A 23,187-nucleotide genomic window follows, 5' to 3' on the forward strand; every position below is an offset into this window, starting at 1 on the left:
GACGTTTTAGAGCACTATAAGATGATCCACTAACTACTAACACTAGCACTACACCCCTGCATACAACACTGTCCAGCAAGCAAACTGTTCATGCTGGAGCTGAGGGGTCCAAAATAATCAACTTTACCTTTTTCATTATTCTAATCTCTGTTATTTTGCAGGAAACATTACACTCTGTCAGGTGAATGGGAAACCTGTGTTTGGTGTGTTCACAGCAGGTTTCAGGGCTTAAAGGGTAAAATATTTGGCCCACTATAAGACTCATCATGACAAAAAATACAACAGCTGTTTTTGTAGAAAGATAGTTCATTAAATGTGAACACTTTCAGAATGTACTTTTACTTTTTTGCACTGAAACAAAAATTTAGAGTTGTTGTTATTTATAGGTTATTATTTTATGATTCTACTTGTCCGACCCACTTTAGATCAACTTGGGCTGTATGTGGCCCCTGAACAGAAATGAGTTTGACGCCCCTGCACTAAACATGTCTGTTGACTATTTCAATGAGTCAGCACCTGTTAGTGGCAGTCTATGGTTAGTGGAGTGCAGCCATCATTCATGTTGTGTTTAAATGTCTACAGTCCACATTTTGTATTAGGAAGGATTGTGGTATTATGAAAATACTACAGCCCTCAGAAGTATCCACATATCTGCTGCATTGACACAATTACAAGTGAGTACATGACGCTTTGAGTTATCACCACCTGCAACAATCTTCCACACAGCTCGGCGGTCTTGAACGCAGCTTGTATCACCTGCAGCCAGCAGGACTTCTTCCTTGCTAATGGGCGGTGTTATATTCTGGACAAGGAAGACCTGCCGCATCTACTCCAGCCATATTCTACGCCTGTCAGTTTGGTGCCGAGCAGAGCATCATGGCGTTATTGCTGTCTGAGTGTACATTAAGTTGGAGGAGTCTGTGTGTGGAGTAGGAGGAGGGCTCGCCCTGTTTCTGGAGCTGACCGGCCTGCCGTCCTGAGAGCTGTCTGCAGCGGTAGGTTTGCTTACTAATGCCCACAGCTTCAAGAGATCCTGGGCAGGGAGAAGTCAGCAGCATCACACATAGAGAGGTGAAGCCGGGTGTGATAAATGAGGGGCATCACAGTTTGTTTTTCTACTTCACAGCTCAGGTTGTTAGCACATAAGCCATCCTTCAGCTAGCTTAGCATTGATTAGCTAAGTGAGCTAAGCTAGCTCGCCCAAAAGCTAATTACTGAATTAGAATAGAAACGACCACCTCATTAAAACTCCCTCACACTCAAGTTGAGTATCCAATTCACAAGATACCTCACATGTACCCTGTGTCAACGTGGATTATTAAACTATGCTGATAACCTGTGATAATTCAGCTAGCTAGCTAACGTCATCAGCTAGCTATCATCTCTTGAACAACATGACAGGGAGTGTGCTGGATCATGTTTTGAAAATAAGCCCTAACATGTACTAACATGATACATAAGAAGGAAAACGAGATAGGCTGGCTTCAAAAATATTACAGTGTTGACATCTCAGGATTGAAGCTAAAGGTGCATGTGGCATTTATTGTGAAGGAAAGCAACCAAGTATAAGCAGGTGCAAAAGTGCTATTAGCAAGTGGACTAGGCCATGAATTCAATTCTTATTCAAATGTGTCATACCCCAAAATGTTCAGCATGAAATATACTGCAGTTGCAAGGTGGGAAAAAAAGAAAAAAAAAGCAAAACAATACAATGATTGTCATTTTATGTCAGAAAATGTAAGGTATACTCTCTTAGCATGCAACACTTTTTTATGTCAACAGTTAAAGCTGCTGTTGGTAGGAATGGTGTATAAAAAAGTTCCTTTTTTTCTGCTGGGTTTGGTGAAAAGGTCATTATACCCAACTGTACTCATCGGTAAGTGGAGTAATTTGAGACAATTGGTAAATCTCTGCGTTTCCCAATGCCTTTGTATCAAGCAATGTTATTATTCCCCTCATTCCCGTTATGACGGACCAATCATAGCTAATCTCCAATCCTCCGTCCTGATTGGTTAAGGGGCGGCCCCTACTACGTCCTCCAATTGGTTGTGAGTCCGGCACTATCATATTGCGCACACCGATCTGTGTTGGGGGGCTAAGAGGAAATCTGGTTGGGAGGGAGAGTGTTGACATTCGAAGTTCGTCTCTGAAAAGATGTTTACTCTGTGACTACCAACAGCAGCTTAAAGTCATTTGCCTGATATGTAAACATGCACTGTCATGTGTCACATCATCAGAGTGTGTTAATACTTCCAGGAGAAAAATGCTATTTCAAACCCTACCTCATCAGTATAAATGTCCTGAAACTGTCAAAGCACACTGTGGGATCTTGTCTCAAGTGTAGCACACAGGCTCATTTAAAGGGTTTAAAGTGAGAATTAAATACATATGTGTGAAGGGAATGTTTTGTTTGTAAGATATATTCTGGTGCTGATAACAAATCTTGTTATTTTTGCATTTTGAAGAACTATTAGTTCAGTATAGAAAACTTTAATGTCCTCAAAGAGACAATTTGAGGTACAGCACAGCTTAAAACATGGAAAGTACATCATACTCACAGAACAAGACTAATCCAAATAACCTGTAGTAGCTGTTTTCATTACTGCAATAAGACCACCTCAACAGACACGACATAATACTCACAGTAATTGTCAGTGCTCTCTCCGCCTAATGTGTATCAACAATCATACAACAACAACAACCATAATACAATATAAATACATAAAATAACACTGGGTGTACTTGAAAACCTTAGTTCATGTATCTCATCACTAATGCATCTTATTTCATTGAGTTATCACCCTGGGGATGAATTAGTTTTTTGCACAGTATTATGTCAGGAAGCTGTGAGGAGTGTTATGAGAAGCTATTCCCAGAGTACAAGGTAATGTTTCAGATCCAATCTTGTTAGGTATTTGAAAAATCTTCCATGTTGAGGCTCATGTGTCTTCCTCAAATGTAATCAAACAGACATCAGAAACAACCAAACATTCAAAGCACATGGGATCCAGAGTTGTGAATGAGGGACACGCCCTTGCCTCAGTTAATTCTATCAATAATGTATCAGAAGATTTGCCGTGAACTGAATCATTGATTTGTTTTGTTTTGTCTTCAGTTTTGACCATGTCTGTCTGTTTTGTGTCCTCTAGTGTAGATGCCTTGGCTGAGATGAGTGTGAAGGCTTTTGAGCTTGTCCCCGCTGTGGAGAGAGATCTCCTCATGGGCGACAAGGCTCGCATCAACATCGAGTGCATCGAGTGCTGTGGGAAGCACTTGTACCTGGGTACCAATGACTGCTTCATCCACCACTTCCTGCTGGATGAGGTCACTTCGCCTAAGGGGAAGCTGAGTTACTCGGCTCAGAAGCTGCTGCACAAATACCTGGGCCTTAAGAAACCTGTTGCAGAGCTGCGCGCTGCCTCCGCTTTGGAGCGCCTGATCGTGCTCTGCGACGCTATAGTGTTCCTCGTTGATATGGTGACACTGGAAACGGTGCCCTCTGCGGCAGGAGGTGGAGCCAAAATCAGAGGTGTGACGGCCTTCAGCATCAATGAGAATCCAGTTAATGGCGACCCGTTCTGCGTGGAGATGGGCGTGCTGTCATCCAAACGACGGACTGTGCAGATTTACATGGTGTACGAGGACAGAGTGCAGCTGGTCAAAGAGGTGAACACTCCTGAACAGCCCTGTGCTGTCAGCCTTGATGGATACTTCTTGTGCCTGGCCCTGGCTACACAGTATATGATTCTGAACTACAACACAGGAGCCTCCCAAGACCTTTTCCCTTACAGCAGCGAGGAGAAGAAGCCCATCCTGAAGAGGATCGGCAGGGAGGAGTTCCTTTTAGCAGCACCAGGTGGTCTTGGTGAGTCAGGATACTAACAGGAGATCTGCGGGGGATATAATTAAGCTTCCTCAAAAATGCCTGAGAACATATTTTGCATATCAAAGAGTCTTTTTGGTCAGCTTCTTAACCTTTCTGTCAGGAGAGATCATTATCCGTAAACAACAGGAGGGGCTGGTGCCTCAGGAGTTTGTTTTTGCAGGTACTTAAGTCAGCACAAACAGACCTTGATGCTGTAAGTTCTGGCACTCTTGCTAACTGCAGTGGCTTGAATGCTCATTGACTTTAGCAGAAATTGAAATACAATTTTTTCAATCAATTAAAAAAATTAAATTTTAATTATTGAATTGTCAATATTTTTTTTTTTGTTATTCTCTTTTTATTGAGGTATCTTGTCATTATAACACGTTTCAATACATCTTAAAAACATGACATTTTATTTATTTTTTTATTAAACAAAATACATATGAAGTAAAAACAAAAACAGACAAACAAAAACAAAAAAACAACCTGATAATAGGGTGTCGTTAACACATCTAGTGAGAATTTACTCTTATGAAAATATATATCCAAATATCTCAATTCTAAAATCAAATCTTTTCTTTTTTTCAGTCATATAAATCAACTGGCCTCTCTTTAAATTTGCATTTCAATGAACAGTCATATAAGCCAAGAGACAGGACCAGAAGAAAAGTAAATAAAGAATATAAGTAAATAAAATAAAGTAAAATAAAATACAACAAGATTGTCAATATATTTCCATGTTTAATAATCGTTGCCCCTGCTTGTTTTCTAATATCATATGACTTTTATATCTGTTTGTAATGTGTCTTTAACTTCCTCCCCTTAACCCTCCTCGTTATCTTCTCTCACCCCTCAGGTATGTTTGCGAATGCAGAAGGAGTCTCTCAGCGAGCTCCGGTCAGCTGGTCCGAGAGTGTCATTGGAGCCGCCGTGTGTTTCCCATACGTAGTGGCTTTGGATGAGAGCTTCATCACTATCCACAGCATGCTGGACCAACAGCTGAAACAGACCCTTTCATTCAGGGACGGACACATCCTTCAGGACTTTGAAGGTATTCTTCCTAATATATTCTCATGTATCCTATTTTAACTACAGGAGTAAAGCTTCATGCTGTACCTTTCCTTTGCCTTCATCAATTATGTCTCCATTAGTGACCAAATTGAATATGCCCAGGCTTTAAAGGATACTCCAACAACAAACCTACAACCATAAGGGATCAATCAATGTTTATTTATAAAGCACCAATTCACAACAAATGTTATCTGAAGACTCTTTCCAAACAGAGCAGGTCTAGACCGTACTCTATGTTCTATTATTAACAAAGACCCAACATCAAAACAGGATGAGATCCAGTCCCATCTTACAGACAGGACTCAGTCTGATCTCATCTTAATCCACCATGAGCAGAGCACTTTGCAGCATTTAGCAAGTTACAGTGGCAAGGACAAACTTCCTTTAACAGGCAGAAACCTCCAGCAGGACCAGACTCATGTTAGACACACATCTGCTGAGACCGTGTTGGAGAGAGGGACATAGGGAGATGAAGAGAGAGAGAGAGAGAGAGAGAGAGAGAGAGAGAGAGAGAGAGAGAGAGAGAGAGAGAGAGAGAGAGAGAGAGAGAGAGAGAGAGAGAGAGAGAGAGAGAGAGAGAGAGAGAGGAGAGAGAGAGAGAGAGAGAGAGAGAGAGAGAGAGAGAGAGAGAGAGAGAGAGAGAGAGAGAGAGAGAGAGAGAGAGAGAGAGAGAGAGAGAGAGAGAGAGAGAGAGAGAGAGAGAGAGAGAGAGAGATAGTGGTGAGACAGATAGTAGTAGTTGTAGCAGCTGGAGTCTGGAACCTACGAGACCAGGGAGCTCAGGGACTCCAGAAAGGTCTATGGTTAGTAACTTTAATGGGACAAGAAAAGTTAAAGTAAGAGACAGGCAGACAGAGGAGAGAACGATAGGATAGAGATCATATTCATCTCTCCTTCTCAAAACCTTGTGTATACACGAGCCAACTGTATTTTGACTGTTGACAGTGTGGTTGAAGATTTGGGCGTGTCATGAGCATGTGATCCCAAGAGGGAGCTACAGATGTCTGTAGAGCCAGCTTCACAATATCACTTCAAACTTGTAATTTTTGTCTCAATCTACCACCATTTCAAGCAACATCACTTCAGGCTGGGTAACAGAATTTACACAGCTCCCTTTTCTGGGTCACAAATCTTGTTACACGCATGATAACAGACTTTTAATGCTTGAAACTGGAGAGCTCCTTTTGATATTTCCATCGCATTGGGATAATAAAGATACATAATTTAGCTCTAACTATTGAGTGGTTCCATTGCACATCCTAAAAAAATTGAGAAGTAAAACAGGATTTGGTTTATTAATGAGTCCAGGGATGGATAACATCGTGGCTTTTGTGGACTGAGAAAGCAAAACCTTTTGCAGCAAACACTTGCATCCGGATTAGCAATACTGACTGACCACCATCAACCATTTACTGCCACAGAAAATCTGTCAGCATGGTGTTAAGATTGAAAAAATTACACAAGCTGTGAAAAACAAAAAATAGGCATCTAAACATAGTGATGTTATCAGATCAGGCTTTCTAACAAGTGTTAAAGTGAGTGTTTTATCTTTCAGGAAAGGTCATCCTGGCGTCCACTAAAGCAGTGTACGTCCTGGTTCCTCTTCCTCTGGAGAGACAGATCCAGGACTTATTGGCCAGTCACCGAGTGGAGGAGGCCCTCATCCTCACAGAGGGAGCACAGAGAAATATTCCCAAAGACAAGTTCATGGTAACAGACAGTGTGTTGTTTTATTTTTTATGGCCTAATGTATTATTCATTTGTTATGCATGTAGTTGTCTGATGTGTCGCTTTCTCTGTCCTCAGATTTTGCACAAACGAATCCTTCAGCAGGCCGGTTTCATACAGTTCGGTCAGCTTCAGTTCCTGGAAGCAAAAGAGCACTTCAGGTGAGAGTCTGGGTCAGAGTCAGATTCTTTACAGCTTGTGTTGAATCGCTCTGTTCTGTTATTGGGATTAAACTGTGAGACTTGTAAATACCATTTAGGCTCAAGGAATCCTTAGAAAAACATTCACTGTGTCATGAATGAATGTTTTTCGGGATCAGTGTTGGATTACAGTGTTTACTTTTCAGTTTCACTACTGTTCCTTTTTTTATTACACTCAGCCAACAGAACACAAAACAGCAATGTAGTCATAAGACCCAGAGGCAGATCTCATACACAAATATTTCATTAATTTTAATAAAATCAAAAAGAAAAGTCCATAGTTTGAAAGGGAAATTCAAAATTAAATTAAAAATAAATAAATAAATTTAAAATTAAATTAAATAAATAAATATGTTTTAAAATCAGATAAAAAAATATACTCATTAGAATAGTAGAGAAGTTATATAAATATATGCAATAAACTTTAAAGAAAAATGAATACATACGGTTAAATTAATAAATAATAATGTAATAGAAATAATAATATTTAAAAACAGAAAATAAATATAAATTGATAGATTAACTTAAAAAAATGGTAGATTAATAAATAAATATATAACAAATGATAATCATTGGAAAAATAGGAAAGTAATATAAATAGATACATACATTTTAAAGAAAAATAAAGGTAAATTAATAAAAAATAAAATATAAATTATGAAAACTAGAATAATTGAAATAAATAGATACATAAATTCTAAAGATAAATAAATCAATCAAGTTAAATTAATGAAAAATAATGTAATATAAATAATTAGAATTAGATTAATAGGAAAGTAATATACATTTATACAATATACTTTAAAGATAAATAAATGAAAAATAATAATCAGTCCATCAGAAAGTTAACTGAGAAGAGATGAAGCAACAGGTCTGCTCTGAACTATTTTTTCCTCTTCTACTATAATGTGCAATTTGTTAGCTTGGAGTGGGATCAGGGGCAAGGCGGCATGAAACGAGGAGCAGGGTAAAGCAAAACATGGTGGTAACTGACCACTTGGACCCTAGCTTACTATGATTTGTAGAGCTGGGATTGATTGAGAAGTCTCTGTTGAATTTAGTTAATTACAAAAACAAGCTCTCTGACACCTTGGAGAAAGAAACTCATTTCACCAAACGATCAACTTTAAGAACTTTGGTGATTGACTGTCTCCCTCATAAGTGCTTTTTTACGACCCTACGTTTTATATTTGCAGGAAGGGTCAGCTGGATGTGCGGGAGCTGATATCTCTCTACCCTCTGCTGCTGCCAGCTTCCTCTTCATTCACTCGCTGCCACCCTCCCCTCCATGAGTTTGCAGACCTAAACCACCTGGCACAGGGCGACCAGGAGAAAGTGCTACGATGCAAGAAATTCCTTATTACTTATTTGGGAGAGGTAAATATAGTAAATCTGATTATTTATGAAAACATATCCAGTGAGGTCTCTAATGTATGTTTTATCTCCATGCAGGTACGAAGCACAGAGGTGGCTAACGGCTGTAGAGAAGACGTGGACACTGCATTGTTAAAACTCTATGCTGAGCAGGATCATGATAGTCTTCTGGACCTGCTGGCTTCAGAAAACGCCTGTGTTCTAGCAGACAGTGTGCCATGGCTGGAGAAATATCACAAGTGTGTATACCATTGATCTATCTACCGTGATTATTGGTTCAATTAATGATACAATTAATCGATACTCCATGAGGTTTGGTGCTGTTTCCACTTAAATCAGTATTCTTTTTTTTTCCCATGCAGATATTTTGCACTTGGGCTGCTCTATCATTATAATGGTCAGGATTCAGCAGCACTGCAGGTATGTACACCTAAAATAGATCTGTTTGTGGTTCTGATTTATTATCAACACCAACAGGATTTCTATGACTTTGAAGATAATCCTTGTTTTTTTCCTGACAGTTGTGGATTCGGGTCGTAGACGGGGAACTGCAGGACTCCACCAGATCTGACCTGTACGAGTACATTGTGGACTTTCTGTGCTCCTGCTCAAACCTGGACCTTTTATGGAAGTATGCAGACTGGGCCCTGCAGAAGGATCCCACCGTAGGTTACCACGACCGTAAAACAGTCATCACGACGCAGTTTGTGTTGATGTCGCCTTTGTAACGCTGTCTGTTGTCTCGAGCTGCATCGGTAACCTAACCTTTCTGTTTTCTCATAGAAAGGTATCCATATCTTCACTAAGAGGCCTGCCAGTAAACACCTGACACAATTAAACACTGATGATGTCATCACTTACCTGGAAAAGCACAGCATGGCGCTGCTCATCTACCTAGAACACCTGGTGTTGGAGAAAAGGTTGCAGGTAAGATAACAGGATAAAGTAAAACTGCTTTTAAAGTGGCTGCTCAGTGCAAGAGAATGTATTCAGACAACGCAATAACTCTTTCATAACACCAGAGATGATAAGTTGTTGTTAACCCAGACTTTTCTGCAGGGAAGCAAACATAAAAAGAATTCCCACAGCAGTATCAGTTCTCCAGAATCACAGTGCATACCTTCACATGGTCTGCAGCAGTCTCACTTTTAACCGCATTCTAAATATGAAAGTGCTCACAAGAGGAATTGTAGCTCAGTGGTCAGCACTCTTAGAGCTTGTTCCTACACTCCTGGCCTGCATTTGTGTAACTCCTGTCTTTCCTGGATTCTTCCTGGAGTCCTGCTTCGTGAATATTAGCGCATTAGATACACACATTTACATTTCATCATCTAAAGAATATTTCTAAAGTGAGGCCGTGTCTCTCTCTGAGCAACACAGAGACACTAAAGCACGCTTTTATAACTTGCAGGCTGGACTACTGTAATGCTCTCCTTACTGGTCTACTAAGAATACAGAAAAACAGCTGTAGTTAATTCAGAATGCAGCAGCACAGACCAGAAGGAGAGCACACATCACGCCTGTTTTAAAGTCTTTACACTGGCTGCCTGTCGCACCAGACTACACCTCCTTTTAGTGAATTAACCAGGAAGGCCTCTCAGATCCTCCAGCCCCTCTCTTTAAGCTGTTCCTCAGAGGAGAACAAAAACTTTCAGTGACGCTGCTTTCAGCCACGACGCTCCAAGATGATGGAACAGGATCTGAGAGGAGCTGGAGATATTCAGACTTTTTTTTATAACTTCTTATAATTTATCATTTTAATGTCATTTTATATTTATTTTTAATATTCTATTGTTTTATTTATTTTTAACTCTTCCATTTCTTTTGATCAAACTATTTTTTTATTGCTATTCTTGAGCTATTATTTATCTTTATCTTTTTATTGTCTTAATTATTTATGTTTTATCTTTTATTCTATTATTTCTTAACTATTTTTATTTGTTGTTTATTTATATACATCTTATTGTAGTTGGTGTGCATTAGTCTCTACTTCTAAATCCATTTCTGTTTTATGTTTAGTCATTATATATTTAATTTATTTTTTTCACTCACTCTAAAGCTCTTCGAATTGCATTAGATTTGTATTAAAGGAGCTCTATAAATGAAGCTTGATCAATTAATTGATTGATTGAAAGGAACCAGTCAGTATTTGCCTGAGCAAAACTTTAGTTTGAGACATTTAGACATTTGTCTTTTTCAGAGTATCTTGCTTCAGATTCTGCCCACCAACCATCTGATGTGATGGTTACAGTAATACTCCACGAGCAGTTTGCTCACAAGCATGTTTATAATCGCTCTGTGCCCCTAAAAATTCCTTTTACATTAGGCTTTAAAACTCTTAATTTGTCTAATTTCATAGATTATTTTATTCTATGATGCTATTTCTTTGTTTTTAAATTTTAAGGGTGTCTTTAAAAGATCACACAGCTGAATCAAGTCTCATTTGTGTATCATTGTGTGAAAATAATCCCCACGAAGGTTTTTGTGAAGTTTGCTGCCTTGCTGCTGGAAAGTTTAACCTCAGTCCTTTTCTTTCTTGTTCTTTAAATGCAGAAAGAGAAGTTGCACACACACCTGGCCGTGTTGTATTCAGAGAGAGTTTTGTCTTTGCTGTCGGAGTCGCCAAGAGATGAAGAGCAGATCACCAGAGCCAGAGACAGGCTGCAAGCGCTGCTCAGGGAGTCTAATCTGTACAGTGTACAGGTCCTTCTGGGTGAGAAATACGTCTGAAGCTCATTTTAGGTTGTGATGATGTTCAGCCTGAGAAACTACTCCAGATTAAAGCTTTGTTACAAAAAGATGATTGGAGATTCTAACATGGAGTTTGGTCTGTAATGCAACCTGTTGTTCTGCTCTGTTTAGGTAAACTAGAGAACTGTAAACAGCTGCTGCTAGAGCGTGCAACACTACATGGAAAACTGGAGGAGAACGATAAAGCACTTCACATTTTGGTGCACAAGCTCAGAGACTTCCCTTCTGCCGAGGCCTTCTGTATATGGGCGTCTTCTTCTCGGGACTCTGCGTACAGACAGCAGCTGTTCCACCTGCTCCTGGAGGTGTATCTAAAGGGGAACCAGATGTCAGCAGGAGGTGGCGATGGAGATCTGGAGATGGCTGCTGTAGACCTCCTGAATCGGCACGGGGAGGTGTTCGATGCGGCCCAGGTCCTGCGTATGCTCCCCGACGGATGGTCTCTGCAGCTGCTGCGCCCCTTTCTGAGCCAAGCGGTCAGAGCCAGTATGCACGCCGGTCGCACCTCCCAGATCGCCCTGAGCTTGTCCCACTCTGAAAACCTTCAACTGCTGCATGACAGGGTGAGGAGCACACCACACCTTACAAACACATGCAAAGATGTTTGTCTAAAAGCCAGATATGATATTTATTAGATGGAACAAAAATATTAGAAATTATTTTTTGATGCATCTTTTTTGTAAGTCTATGTTGTTGCAAATCCTATTATTTCACAGCCTGCAGTGAAGAGTTGTAGAGTGCACGACTTCTGAGTGTCGTTGATAAGACTAGCCAAAAGAAAGATGTGAAAAAAGTTTTAAAAAATGTGCAGATAAATATAGATCAAGCAATATTGAAAGGCGGTGGTAGACTAGGAAAGAAATCATCAGATTTTTGTTCTCTTGCTTTGCAGAGCTTCAATTATTGACTCTAAATCAATAACCGTCTCTATTATTTTCAGCTATAGTCGTTGTAATTTTTCCAAACTTTAATGCTAACCATGCCTGTTCAAGAATCTTGGGTTTTATGATTTTGCTGTAAAATAAGACACAGTATTGGGATAATCGATACGGATAAGACACAATTGACAGTTTAACTACAAGTTGGATTATTTGTATGTACAGTTCTCTTTGAAATGTACGTTTTCCAATATGTAAACATTTATTTAAAATAACTTAATGTCTTGGATCTTTCATACTTTCAAAAATTGCACTTTCATCTCAGTAGTAGGAATTTTACCTAATTTCTAATAAATAAAGCACAACTAGAGAGAACATTTTTAAATTAAGTATACATTTATTTATTTTTTAAATAAGGATTAAATTTTAAAGGTTTCTCTGCTAAATCAGATCCAGTCATATGACACTTTAAACTGAATATTTGATTTCTCTGTCATTAAATGTATAAGATTTTTCCTGTAACTATTAAAAATGCAACTATTTCTTTGAAACGGCAAAAAGGAAGAAAAACTAAGACTGAAAATTGGCCGGTTTGTGTATGGAGGCAGATGTGTGTCTAACATGAGTCTGGTCCTGCTGGAGGTTTCTGCCTGTTAAAGGAAGTTTGTCCTTGCCACTGTAACTTGCTAAATGCTGCAAAGTGCTCTGCTCATGGTGGATTAAAATGAGATCAGACTGAGTCCTGTCTGTAAAATGGGACTGGATCTTATCCTGTCTTGATGTTGGGTCATAATAATAGAACATAGAGTACGGTCTAGACCTGTTCTGTTTGGAAAGAGTCTAAGGAGAACATTTGTTGGGATTTGGCTCTATATAAATAAAGGTTGATTGATTTATATAGTCAAATAAAGTGTCATTAACATTGGATGTGATTTCTCCACAGCTGAAAGAACGGAAGAAGCCGGTCTTTGTCTCTGAGAAAAAGGGATGCCACCTGTGCCACAACACCTTCAGTGAGCCTGACGTGGTGTGTCTGCCGGGTGGAGTCCCCGTCCACAAGCACTGTGTCGCCCAGAGAGTAAGAGACTCTCCCACAAAGAGACAGTTAACGAATAGCAGCAACCACACGTGAGACTCGGCCCCTCGAGCTACCACTCGATCTGTGATCATAGGCTCCAAACTGAAGCAGGACCTGCTGGGTGTTTGGACCCAGGCTGAGGAGTGTGGGAGTAACGACAAGCACAGAACTATTGTTGCCGCAGTGGAGTCTGCTGCGGAGCTGAAGAGAAACGCAAAGAAAGCTGTCCGAGTGTGAGTGTGTGTGAGGGAGAAACAGATTACTTCATCTATTTATTCCTGTGCTGCAGTTACACACAAGTTTTTATTAAAGTCTCAAAACAACAGCTCAGTCACCCGGCCCTTCAGTCAATCTAACTAAAAGATCCCACAGGCTCTTGTGCTTTTATCTGTGCTGCACGGCTCGCTGTCTTCGCTTGAACAGTTTCAAACCTGAACACAAGAAACTGCTCAACATGCAGAGCACAATATTTGAACCTGTTGCAAATATTTCTGAAGCATGCATAGTATTAGCACTCTAACGGTTCCAGCCACCCTGATCACCTCATATCGCTGTTGTGAAAATATTGTCCTAACTTGCACATTTCAGTGTTGGGTTTAAATGTGAAATACTAACAAGGCTCCTCAGATTACTTCCTGTGTTCTGCTGCTCAATTTCCTCCCTCTTATCATAACAGCACTCAATGTTACATTCATCATATTACAGGTGACTCAATTTGATCCAAACTCATTCAGATTGACAAAGTGAGAGTTTTAAAACATTACATGAAGTCTTGTTTTCGAGTTTAACGAGGGGTTCAAGATTCAGAATGACCTACTAAACCAAATCAGACACTTCTTTTGATAACAGGCGAGGAGAGTTATTGTGAAACAGGGTTATGATACAAGTGGGAGATTTGTAAAGTATCATGGATCATGTGAAATCAAGTTTCATACACTTTGTCTGGTTTCAGATAACAAATAAAATCAACTACTCCATTCTGTTTATTCGGCTTTGGTACAATTATCGACACAGATCTCGAACCCGAGACAAAACAGGCTGGTGGCAAATCTTTATCAGGTTTTTGAGGTCCAGAAAAACATCTCTCTGAAACAGAGGCAAGGGCAGAATATGATGAGCTTATTATAAATGACTTCAATTAGGATTAATGCACTTGTTCTTGGTGATGCAGGAGACATGTTTACATTGAGGATGCAAAACTAGTGTTTCACCACTAGATGGCAGTAGTGAGATGAAAGTTGGACATGTGGAACGGCCAGAAGTTGCAACATAATGCATAATGAAGGATGCTCTTTGTAACCTTCTAAACATCCTTAATATCACTATCATAAATTATAAAATTAAATGAATTTAGTAATTTTGATTATTAATTAAACAGTGAGCAGATTTTTTTTCTGATTGACTTTATCAGAACAAATTGCCTCGCTGTAAAAATATCTTCCTTACATTTTAGAAGGCAAGTTTGTATTGCGATGTGTGGAAAAATAAGTACGTCATAATCAACAGAATTAATTTAATTTTTTGATTTAGGAATTGAGGTTAAAATTAAGCCTATCTGAAGACTGTCTTCCCCTGAAAGAAACTGAAACCAGCTGATTTTTATCACAAGGCTAGTCTTCACACAACATCCTTTAAAACTTACCTTACAGTGAGCTCGTATATAAAACAGAAACCCCTAATGAAACCTAACCATGGTTATGTGAAGCTGCTGTACCTCCATGTCTTTTTTTTTTTAGTGTGTGTAACTGATTGTTGGTCATTGAAAATGCACACGCAGACATTAAGTTGTAGAACTAGCTGCTTTGGGGGAAAACCAAACATTAAATTCCATCTCATCACGCCTCCTAACCTGATTCTGAAAAGGAAATCCAAAAATCTGCCCTCATGGACTCTAATTGTTTGATGTTACAAGTTTGTCTATAACACCAAGAAAATTTTGTTTTAAACTTCTTTACAGTCGTCTGACCTTCCTCGACACGTCACTGTTGTGAGTCCTGCTTGTTTCTCTGGTGCCTGTGCTGTTGATGCTTTGCCTTGATTGAAACCCATTTCTATAAGGAACTCTTTGCAAACACAGGACTATTTTTCTAATACGCAGATCACGATAATAAAGAAACTTCCGGCTTGGCTCACTCTCCATGACAGAGACTCACGGCTTCTGCGCAGCATCTTCCTGTCTGAACTGTTTCAGTGTCGCTTGCTAAAAAAGCCTCCTCTCCTTGACTTTATATAATTTCAAAACTACAGTACTGTTGTGTGAAAAATACTATTGTGTTTTATAAATACATGTATACTGGTATGTATATACTGCATTTGTACTCGTTTGTCGCTTTCTAAATCAGTGCAAGGTGGATGGGGTGTACAAACTGTAAATCCGTCTCATTTTAATAAACATGAAACTGTAAATCAATCAAGGAGTCTCAATCTCATATTTGAACTCACGTGTACCAAGACATGATTATTGTTTGACATCACATTTTCTTTAAGTTCCCTATCCTATAGCAACATTTGACTTCATCAATCTTTATTTATATAGCACCAAATCACAACAAATGTTATTTAAAGACGCTTTCCAAACAGAGCAGGTGTAGACTGACTCTATGTTCTATTATTAACAAAGACCCAACATCAAGACCGGATAAGATCCAGTCCCATTTTACAGACAGAACTCAGTCTGATCTCATCTTAATCCACCATGAGCAGAGCACTTTGCAGCATTTAGGACAAACTTCTTTAACATGCAGAAACCTCCAGCAGGACCAGACTCATGTTAGACACACATCTGCTGAGACCGTGTTGGAGAAAGGGATAGAGGGAGATGAAGAGAAAGAGAGATGTTAGTGGTGAGACGGATAGCAGTAGTTGTAGCAGCTGCAGTCTGGCACGTCCACGGCAGCAGAGATCCAGAGGAACACGAGACGAGGGAGCTCAGGGACTCCAGAAAGGTCTATGGTTAGTAACTTTAATGGGACAGGAAGAGTTAAAGTAAGAGAAAGGCAGACAGAGGAGAGAGAGGGAAAGACAGGATCCCAGTGTGTCAGTTCCCATGGCAGTCTAAGCCTATAGCAGCATAACTAAGAGCTGGTCCAAGCTCTAACTATAAGCTTCATCAGAAAGGAAAGTTTGAAGCCTAATCTTAAAAGTAGAGAGGGTGTCTGCCTCCCGGACCCTGACTGGTAGATGATTCCAAAGGAGAGGTGTGTGATAGCTGAAGGCTTGACCTCCCATACTACTTTTAGAGACTTTAGGTCTGATGAGCTGGCCTGCATGTTGGGAGTGTAGTGTTCTAGAGGGGTAATCGGGCACTATGAGCAGTTTAACATATAAAGGTGTCTGATCATTAAGAGCTTTGTAGGTCAGAAGACAGATTTTAAATTCTATTCTAGATTTTATGGGGAGCCAGTGATGTGCTCTCTCTTCCTAGGTCTAGTCAGTGCTCGAGCTGCAGCGTTTTGGCAGCTTACAAAAGTTTCACATTAAAATACAAAACAAGACTTTCACAAGCAGAAATACATCCATAAATGAGTTATGCATTCGAGGACAGGTGCTTTCACCGGTCAAACAATCATCAGGCTGTTTTTATAATCTTCAAAGCTTATAAAATATCCCTAGGACCAGGATGAGGATGCAAATACAAAGACAGCAAATCCAAAACACTTGATTCATCATGTGTCAAAACACCAAAGGTTACAGCAGCTTAACGTTTCAGAAGTCAGAAGGGCACATGGGAATGTAGAATAAGATAAATCCTATCCTGTACATGAAGTCAGATTTTTCTGATGTCTCTCACTTTCTACACGTTGCCGTAAAGATCTTCATCTCTCCATCTTCAACCAGCAGCGATGTCTGAAAAGCCTTCTTAAAGTTCTCAGTGAAAGTCAGATCAGTCCCAAACCTGACCTTGTTGGCCCAGATCAGAGTGGTCCCTGGTCTGCAGAAATGCTTCATGGTGACCAGGAGCTCATCCAGGAAGTCATGATGGTAGACAATATCAGCGCACAGCACGTAGTCATAGTGGTACCTTGATTTAGGGTAGGTACGCTCCAGGTCGTAGCCCCAGGAAAGAGTTGCCACCTGGGGTGTGTATCTGCAGCACCCCCTGGTGTTCCTGATAATGTTCGCCTGGAGGTTGCCTAATATCTCAGGTAAGTCTGTTGCTGTGACTGATGCTCCTGAGGATGCAGAAACAGGATATTTGTCACCACTTTGGCTAACAGCAAAAATACTGTGACAATTTCATCTAGTTGCTCGGACAAGATGCAAGCAAAAAGTTGTATTCAGTAATCCTGAGTGCGAGTGCCCCATGTATAGACACTGCAGTCCTCGTCACAGGGGTCGCAAGTTCGACTCCCGGCCTAGACCATTAGCTGCATGTCCTTCCCCACTCTCTTCAACTGTCCTATCCATTAAAGGAGATAATGCGCCCCAAAATATTGTAAGTATCGATATAAATGTACTTAATATTATACAACAGACATTATATCCTCAGACTCTTACCAAACAGAGCAGGTCTAGACTGTACTCTATGTTCTATTATTAACAAAGACCCAACATCAAGACAGGATAAGATCCAGTCCCATCTTACAGACAGGACTCAGTCTGATCTCATCTTAATCCACCATGAGCAGAGCACTTTGCAGCATTTAGGACAAACTTCTTTAACATGCAGAAACCTCCAGCAGGACCAGACTCATGTTAGACACACATCTGCTGAGACCGTGTTGGAGAGAGGGATAGAGGGAGATGAAGAGAGAGAGAGAGAGAGAGAGATGATAGTGGTGAGACGGATAGTAGTAGTTGTAGCAGCTGGGGTCTGGAACATCCACAGCAGCAGGTTGTCTACGGCAGAGATCTAGAGGAACCTACGAGACAAGGGAGCTCAGGGACTCTAGAAAGGTCTATGGTTAGTGACTTTAACGGGACAGGAAGAGTTAAAGTAAGTGACAGGCAGAGAGAAGAGAGAGGGAAAGACAGGATCGTAGTTAGGCAGTTTAAGCCTATAGCAGCATAACTAAGAGCTGGTCCAAGCCTGAGCCAGCTCTAACTATAATCTTTATCAAAAAGGAAAGTTTGAAGCCTACTCTTAAAAGTAAAAAGGTAGGGGTCGCTAAATACTGATGGGGGGTAGCAAAATGTCTTCCAAAACCCCAAACTAGGTCAAATTGAATATTGTATTCATAATTATAAAAATATTAACACAAATTTAGCTAATTTCTAAATTTGTTTTCCCCTTCTCCTTGCTGCCACAAGACCTCTGAGGTGACTGAGCCAGATAAACGATGGTATCAGAGGCAGCAGGTTCAATTACAGCAGCACAGGAAACAGAAATATATGCACATAGGTAGTCTAATTTTCTACCAACTAGCTAAACTAAGTATCTATGGCCTTTTTTTTGTTTAATTTTGTCCAATATTGAAATTTACCTATTAGTGTATTCACACAGCGGTGCAAAACGTTTAACCACCTTGAGGGACAGTGGGTGTCGCAGGCTGAAGAGTTTGGGAACTCCTGCACTAGCTTACAATATTAGCTATTACATATTATTTGTGTGTTATTTTTGTATTTCTGTACATGCTCTCTGAATTGAACTTGAAGACAGCTCACCAAGAAGACTGGCCACTATAGATACAAGTCCTGTTCCTGCTCCCAGCTCCAGCACCTCCTTTCCCTGCAGGTTCACCCTCTCTCTGTTGTTGTCCAAGAAGGAGCACAGAGCCAACGCCTGCAGGAAACAGAGACACAGACCTGTTACAGTGACTTACACAGCTTTATCATTCTGTTGTTGTGTTTTGTTTTCAGGGATACTCACTGCGGGCCACATCACTGCTCCAAAAGAGTCCATGGACTCATGAATGAGAATGTCCTGCCCCACATAATGGTACACATCTCTATCAAACCTGTGTTTGTTCCTGGAGACCCAGGCTTGTGTTGTGTACTGCCGCACCACTCCTGGTTTGATGTTGGCGTCTCCTATTGCAAAAGCGTGGATCAAAAGGTCAGAGGCAACAATGTAAATACTCAAAGCACATCATCCCACAACACCAATTTATCCCGCTATGATGATATAAGGGCCACAAACTTTAATAATGTGCATTTATAAAGATCATACAGATAACTCACCTGTAAAGTCTTCATCACTGGCTGAGCTACAACTTGAATCATCCCTCTCTGTTTTATCCCTCTCTTCCTCCTCATAGCCCTCATCTTTGAGCACCATAACCGTCTCCATCTCTTCTTCTTCATGAGACTTAAGCTTGTTTTTGTCTTCCTGATCTTCCCTCCTGTCAGGCCTTAACACGTGATGTTCCTCTGTTTCACCATCATCACATTTCTCTGTATTTACATGGTGATGCTCTGCTTCATCCTCCTCCTTCTCTTTCAGCAGATTTGGGATTTCCACCCCGACACCACCCTCCTCCTCTTCCTCTTTAAATGTTGCCATAAAAATCTTCATCTCCCCGTCTTCAGCCAGCAGTGATGTCTGGAAAGCCTTTTTAAAGTTCTCAGTGAAAGTCAGATCAGTCCCAAACCTGACCTTGTTGGCCCAGATCAGAGTTGTCCCTGGTTTGCAGAAATGCTTCATGGTGACGAAGAGCTCATCCAGGAAGTCATGATGGTAGACGACATCAGCGCACAGCACGTAGTCGTAGCGGTACACAGATTTAGGGTAGGTACACTCCAGGTCATAGCCCCAAGATAGAGTTGCCACCTGGGGTGTGTATCTGCAGCGCCCCCTAGTGTTCCTGTTTAGGTTCACTTGGAGGTTGGCCAGGACCACAGGGAGGTCTGTGGCTGTCACCCAGGCACCTGAGGACAACAATAGAAAGATTTAGGATGCTTTTTTTCATCTCCTTTAAATTATTTCTCTTTTGTGTTTACACCCTTTCAAACTGACAAGGATAGTTTTTCTTTAAACCTATTAAATTAAGTTAACTGGCATCTCTTACCGAGGAGCGTGGCCACAATAGAAACAAGGCCGGTACCAGCCCCGATCTCCAGGACTGCCTTGTCCACCAGATTGATCTGTTCACGATGAGTATCCAGGTAGTGACAGAGAGCCAAAGCCTGAGAGGGTCATCAACAACAGAGTTTAAGATACAAACAGATATATCTCCTCTATCCCTCTCTCCAACACAGTCTCAGCAGATGTGTGTCTAACATGAGTCTGGTCCTGCTGGAGGTTTCTGCCTGTTAAAGGAAGTTTGTCCTTGCCACTGTAACTTGCTAAATGCTGCAAAGTGCTCTGCTCATGGTGGATTAAGATGGGATCAGAGTCTTATCTGTAAGATTAGACTGGATCTGATCCTGTCTTGTTGTTGGGCCTTTGTTAATAATAAAAAGTGATTGAGTGCAGGAGGCTTTAAGTGCTCCAGTTTGTGACTGTAGAACTAGGAATGGGACAGCACTTTGCGACTTCTCAGGTAACCTGCATGATGTCATGTCGCTAACCTTAGCAGTGTTCGGAATTTTTATTGCACAACCAAAAAAGTAGACCCCATCACTCCAGTTCTTAGATCTCTACACTGGCTTCCTGTCTATCAGAGAATAGACTTTAAAATCCTGCTGATGGTTTATAAAGCACTGAATGGTTTAGGCCCAAAATACATCGCTGATCTGCTGCTACTTTATGAACCACCTCGACCTCTGAGGTCATCAGGTACTGGTCTGCTTTCAAACATGGTGAAGCAGCGTTTAGTCATTATGCACCACATATCTGGAACACACTCCCTGCAAGCTGTAGGTCTGCTCCAACTCTCACCTCTTTTAAATCAAAGATTAAGACTTTTTTATTTGCCACTGCCTTCCTATCTTAGCTTATTTTAACTCACTTTAAATTAAAATTTTAATGTAATTTTTAATATATTTCTAATTTTCCTTTTCTTTTCTGTTTTATTATATTTGTCATTTTAATTATGTTCTTTTATGCCTGTCTGAATGTCTCCAATGCTTTTAATGTTTTAATGTAAAGCACATTGAGTTGCCCTCGTGTATGAAATGCCCTATACAAATAAAGCTGCCTTGCCTTGCCTTGCACGTTTTTTCAAATTCAAGGTGCTTAAGGTGCTATGAAGTAGTTAACAATGTGATAATATTAATGTTGTTTCATCTACATTTTAACTGAATGTATTTCTGTTTATATGTACCATTATATATATAAAAACATAGAGAACCAAACAGGCACATGCAAGAATACAAGCAACAAGAATCTCTCTCTTTTTAATTTAATGTTATGGCATTCATTTACCCTTCCCCTGGGAATCCTGTGTTTCATGGCACAATGCTATGAACTATGGGTAATTCCCTGACGCTGAATCTGCCAAACATGCTCACTTAGGGAAAGGTCTCAAAAAGTCTGTGAGAGATCCCCTATGCACTTGACGTTTTGATAGTGGGACATCCCTAAGCCCTTGTGGACGCGCCTTAAAGTCAGTGAGTGTGGATGTTGAGATTGGGCCTATGTCCAGACCTCATGCAGAGTGGAAAATTGAGTTCAGAGGACAAACAGTCCAGAGCTGAAATCCACACTGAGATGTTTGCTTCATTTACGGTAATGCAAACGCAGCTTTAACAAGTCGAATGATGCACACAGGTGCTTTATGTCAAGGTTGCAATGAAGACTCTACTCACCGCTGGCCATATCATGCCTGCATACGAGTCAAGACCCTCTTCAATGATGATCTCATGCCCAACGTAAGAGTACACCTCTTTGTTTAACCTGCAGAAGAAGCACGGAGCCCAGGCTGGTTTCTTCTGCACCAGGACAGCTGGATCATCTGCGTAAGAAGAAGGAGACACGCTGATCTCAGTAGTCTGGATTTATGTAAACATCCAGGGGAAACATTACTTCCTCGTAATGCATCTTACCCTTCTCCTCTTCCTCATCATCATTAATCACCTCTCCGTCCTTGTTGTCCTCATACTCCTCTTTGCTTCCCCTGTATTTGGTTTCTTCCTCAAAGTTTGTGGCCAAAGTAGCCATGTAAGAATGACTTGTTCTACGTTATATAAAAGAGAAAAGACGACAAGTTATGACAGATGTAGGTCAGATTAAACCTTAACAATGTGATCATATTAATGTTGTTTCATCTACATTTTAACTGAATGTATTTCTGTTTCTATCAGGGGCAATTCTAGGATCAGATGTTTAGGGGTGCTGAGTCGGGCAAGATAAATTTCACTGTTTTGTACATTTTAATGCAATTTCATTCCCACATTTGTCAAAGAAAAGTATAATACTTTTTGGGAAAGTCTGTGACTAAACCATCAAATCTGATAAAGGTTATTTAAAAGCTGAGCCACAGCAAAAGAGAAATGGATTGAAATCATAAAAGAAACATATGGTAGCCCTAATTTCTGGGGAAAGACAACTCATTTTGATACAGCAGCTCCTTAACATATACATAAACAGTATGTATGTTTCTGGAGTAAACCAGCCCCCCCTATAGTGAGTACCAAAAATTGACATTGGAGTTATTTTTTGGACTTTCATTTGAAATGCAATGCTCAACATGTAAAACGCGGTGGAGCTGCTGTATTTTTGTTGTTAAAATATTACGTTTCAACCAAGTACTGTATGGTTTTGAAACTTTTCTAGCATGTTAAAAAGGACATACATTATCTCTCAAAATCTCTCAAATTTTAGGGGTGCTAGGATTCAAGCACCCCCAAAAATGGGCTAGAAATGCAGATGTTTTCTATGTATCATTATATATATAAAAATATAGAGAACATGGCACATGTAAGAATACAAGCAAGATTTTCTATTCATGCATTCTGCTGTTTCTCTTCTTTTCCTCTGTTACTTTGCTGTGTTTGTGAATTCATGCATTTCAGTTTCCCTGCAGTCCTCGCCAGTTAAAGGCTAAACAAGTCTGAGAGAACAAACTCCTCATTAAAGATGAATCCGATAAACAAAAAAAGTAATTCCTAAGTTTTACTTTCAGAGACATTCTGGAGACACTTTGTGCAAAACAATCTTAACTTTTGCAAAGAAACTTCTCTCAACAATTTCTTCAACATGACTTTTGCAAAAAACAGTAAAAACTTCTCAATTCAGTTCTCAACCCGTGACCTTTGACGTACCTTCTGCTGCTTTGTTCTGCGGTGAAAGATCTCAGGAGCGATTGTGCTCCATCTGGAGACCTCAGTGCAAGGTAATAGAGCCTCAGCATCCTGTTGGACACACCCATCACCATCGCCACATGGGCATGAGGGTATTTTTAGAGCCTTGCCCAGGAG

General features: G+C 40.3%; 2 protein-coding genes across 3 annotated transcripts; one reads left to right on the plus strand and one right to left on the minus strand.

Moving 5' to 3' along the window:
- The first annotated feature begins 534 nt into the window (after positions 1 to 534).
- On the plus strand, positions 535 to 15,358 carry tgfbrap1 (transforming growth factor, beta receptor associated protein 1). Of its 2 annotated transcripts, XM_034679960.1 has the most exons (14): positions 536 to 674; positions 763 to 995; positions 3,150 to 3,865; positions 4,725 to 4,919; positions 6,495 to 6,649; positions 6,746 to 6,828; positions 8,064 to 8,244; positions 8,320 to 8,480; positions 8,604 to 8,661; positions 8,763 to 8,906; positions 9,025 to 9,168; positions 10,795 to 10,954; positions 11,104 to 11,555; positions 12,814 to 15,358. In XM_034679960.1, exons 3-14 carry the CDS (start codon positions 3,169 to 3,171, stop codon positions 13,000 to 13,002), a joined length of 2,619 nt encoding a protein of 872 aa, XP_034535851.1. In that variant the 5' UTR covers positions 536 to 674; positions 763 to 995; positions 3,150 to 3,168; the 3' UTR covers positions 13,003 to 15,358. The 2 variants fall into 2 exon arrangements, with proteins under 2 accessions (XP_034535852.1, XP_034535851.1); XM_034679961.1 differs by having other exon boundaries at positions 535 to 995; positions 3,155 to 3,865.
- Positions 15,359 to 16,345: 987 nt separating this feature from the next.
- On the minus strand, positions 16,346 to 23,144 carry LOC117810453. The gene is made up of 8 exons (XM_034680300.1): positions 23,032 to 23,144; positions 21,814 to 21,944; positions 21,577 to 21,722; positions 19,896 to 20,013; positions 19,069 to 19,755; positions 18,758 to 18,918; positions 18,553 to 18,670; positions 16,346 to 17,120 (listed from the first exon to the last, which is right to left on the minus strand). Exons 1-8 carry the CDS (start codon positions 23,142 to 23,144, stop codon positions 16,735 to 16,737), a joined length of 1,860 nt encoding a protein of 619 aa, XP_034536191.1. The 3' UTR covers positions 16,346 to 16,734.
- Between the last annotated feature and the right edge of the window lie 43 nt (positions 23,145 to 23,187).

The sequence above is a fragment of the Notolabrus celidotus genome, chromosome 3 (assembly GCF_009762535.1).
Source record: "Notolabrus celidotus isolate fNotCel1 chromosome 3, fNotCel1.pri, whole genome shotgun sequence".
In the NCBI taxonomy this organism is placed as follows: Eukaryota; Metazoa; Chordata; class Actinopteri; order Labriformes; family Labridae; genus Notolabrus; species Notolabrus celidotus.

Coding starts and splice junctions, on each gene's coding strand:
- tgfbrap1 (XM_034679961.1), top strand. CDS start 3,169: ATGAGTGTGAAGGCTTTTGAGCTTGTCCCCGCTGTGGAGAGAGATCTC. Junction 8,662..8,762: donor AGGATTCAGCAGCACTGCAG/GTATGTACACCT, acceptor TTTTCCTGACAG/TTGTGGATTCGGGTCGTAGA. Junction 9,169..10,794: donor TGTTGGAGAAAAGGTTGCAG/GTAAGATAACAG, acceptor CTTTAAATGCAG/AAAGAGAAGTTGCACACACA.
- LOC117810453 (XM_034680300.1), bottom strand. CDS start 23,144: ATGGTGATGGGTGTGTCCAACAGGATGCTGAGGCTCTATTACCTTGCA. Junction 20,014..21,576: donor CAGGCATGATATGGCCAGCG/GTGAGTAGAGTC, acceptor TGACCCTCTCAG/GCTTTGGCTCTCTGTCACTA. Junction 18,919..19,068: donor CAGTGATGAAGACTTTACAG/GTGAGTTATCTG, acceptor CTTTTGCAATAG/GAGACGCCAACATCAAACCA.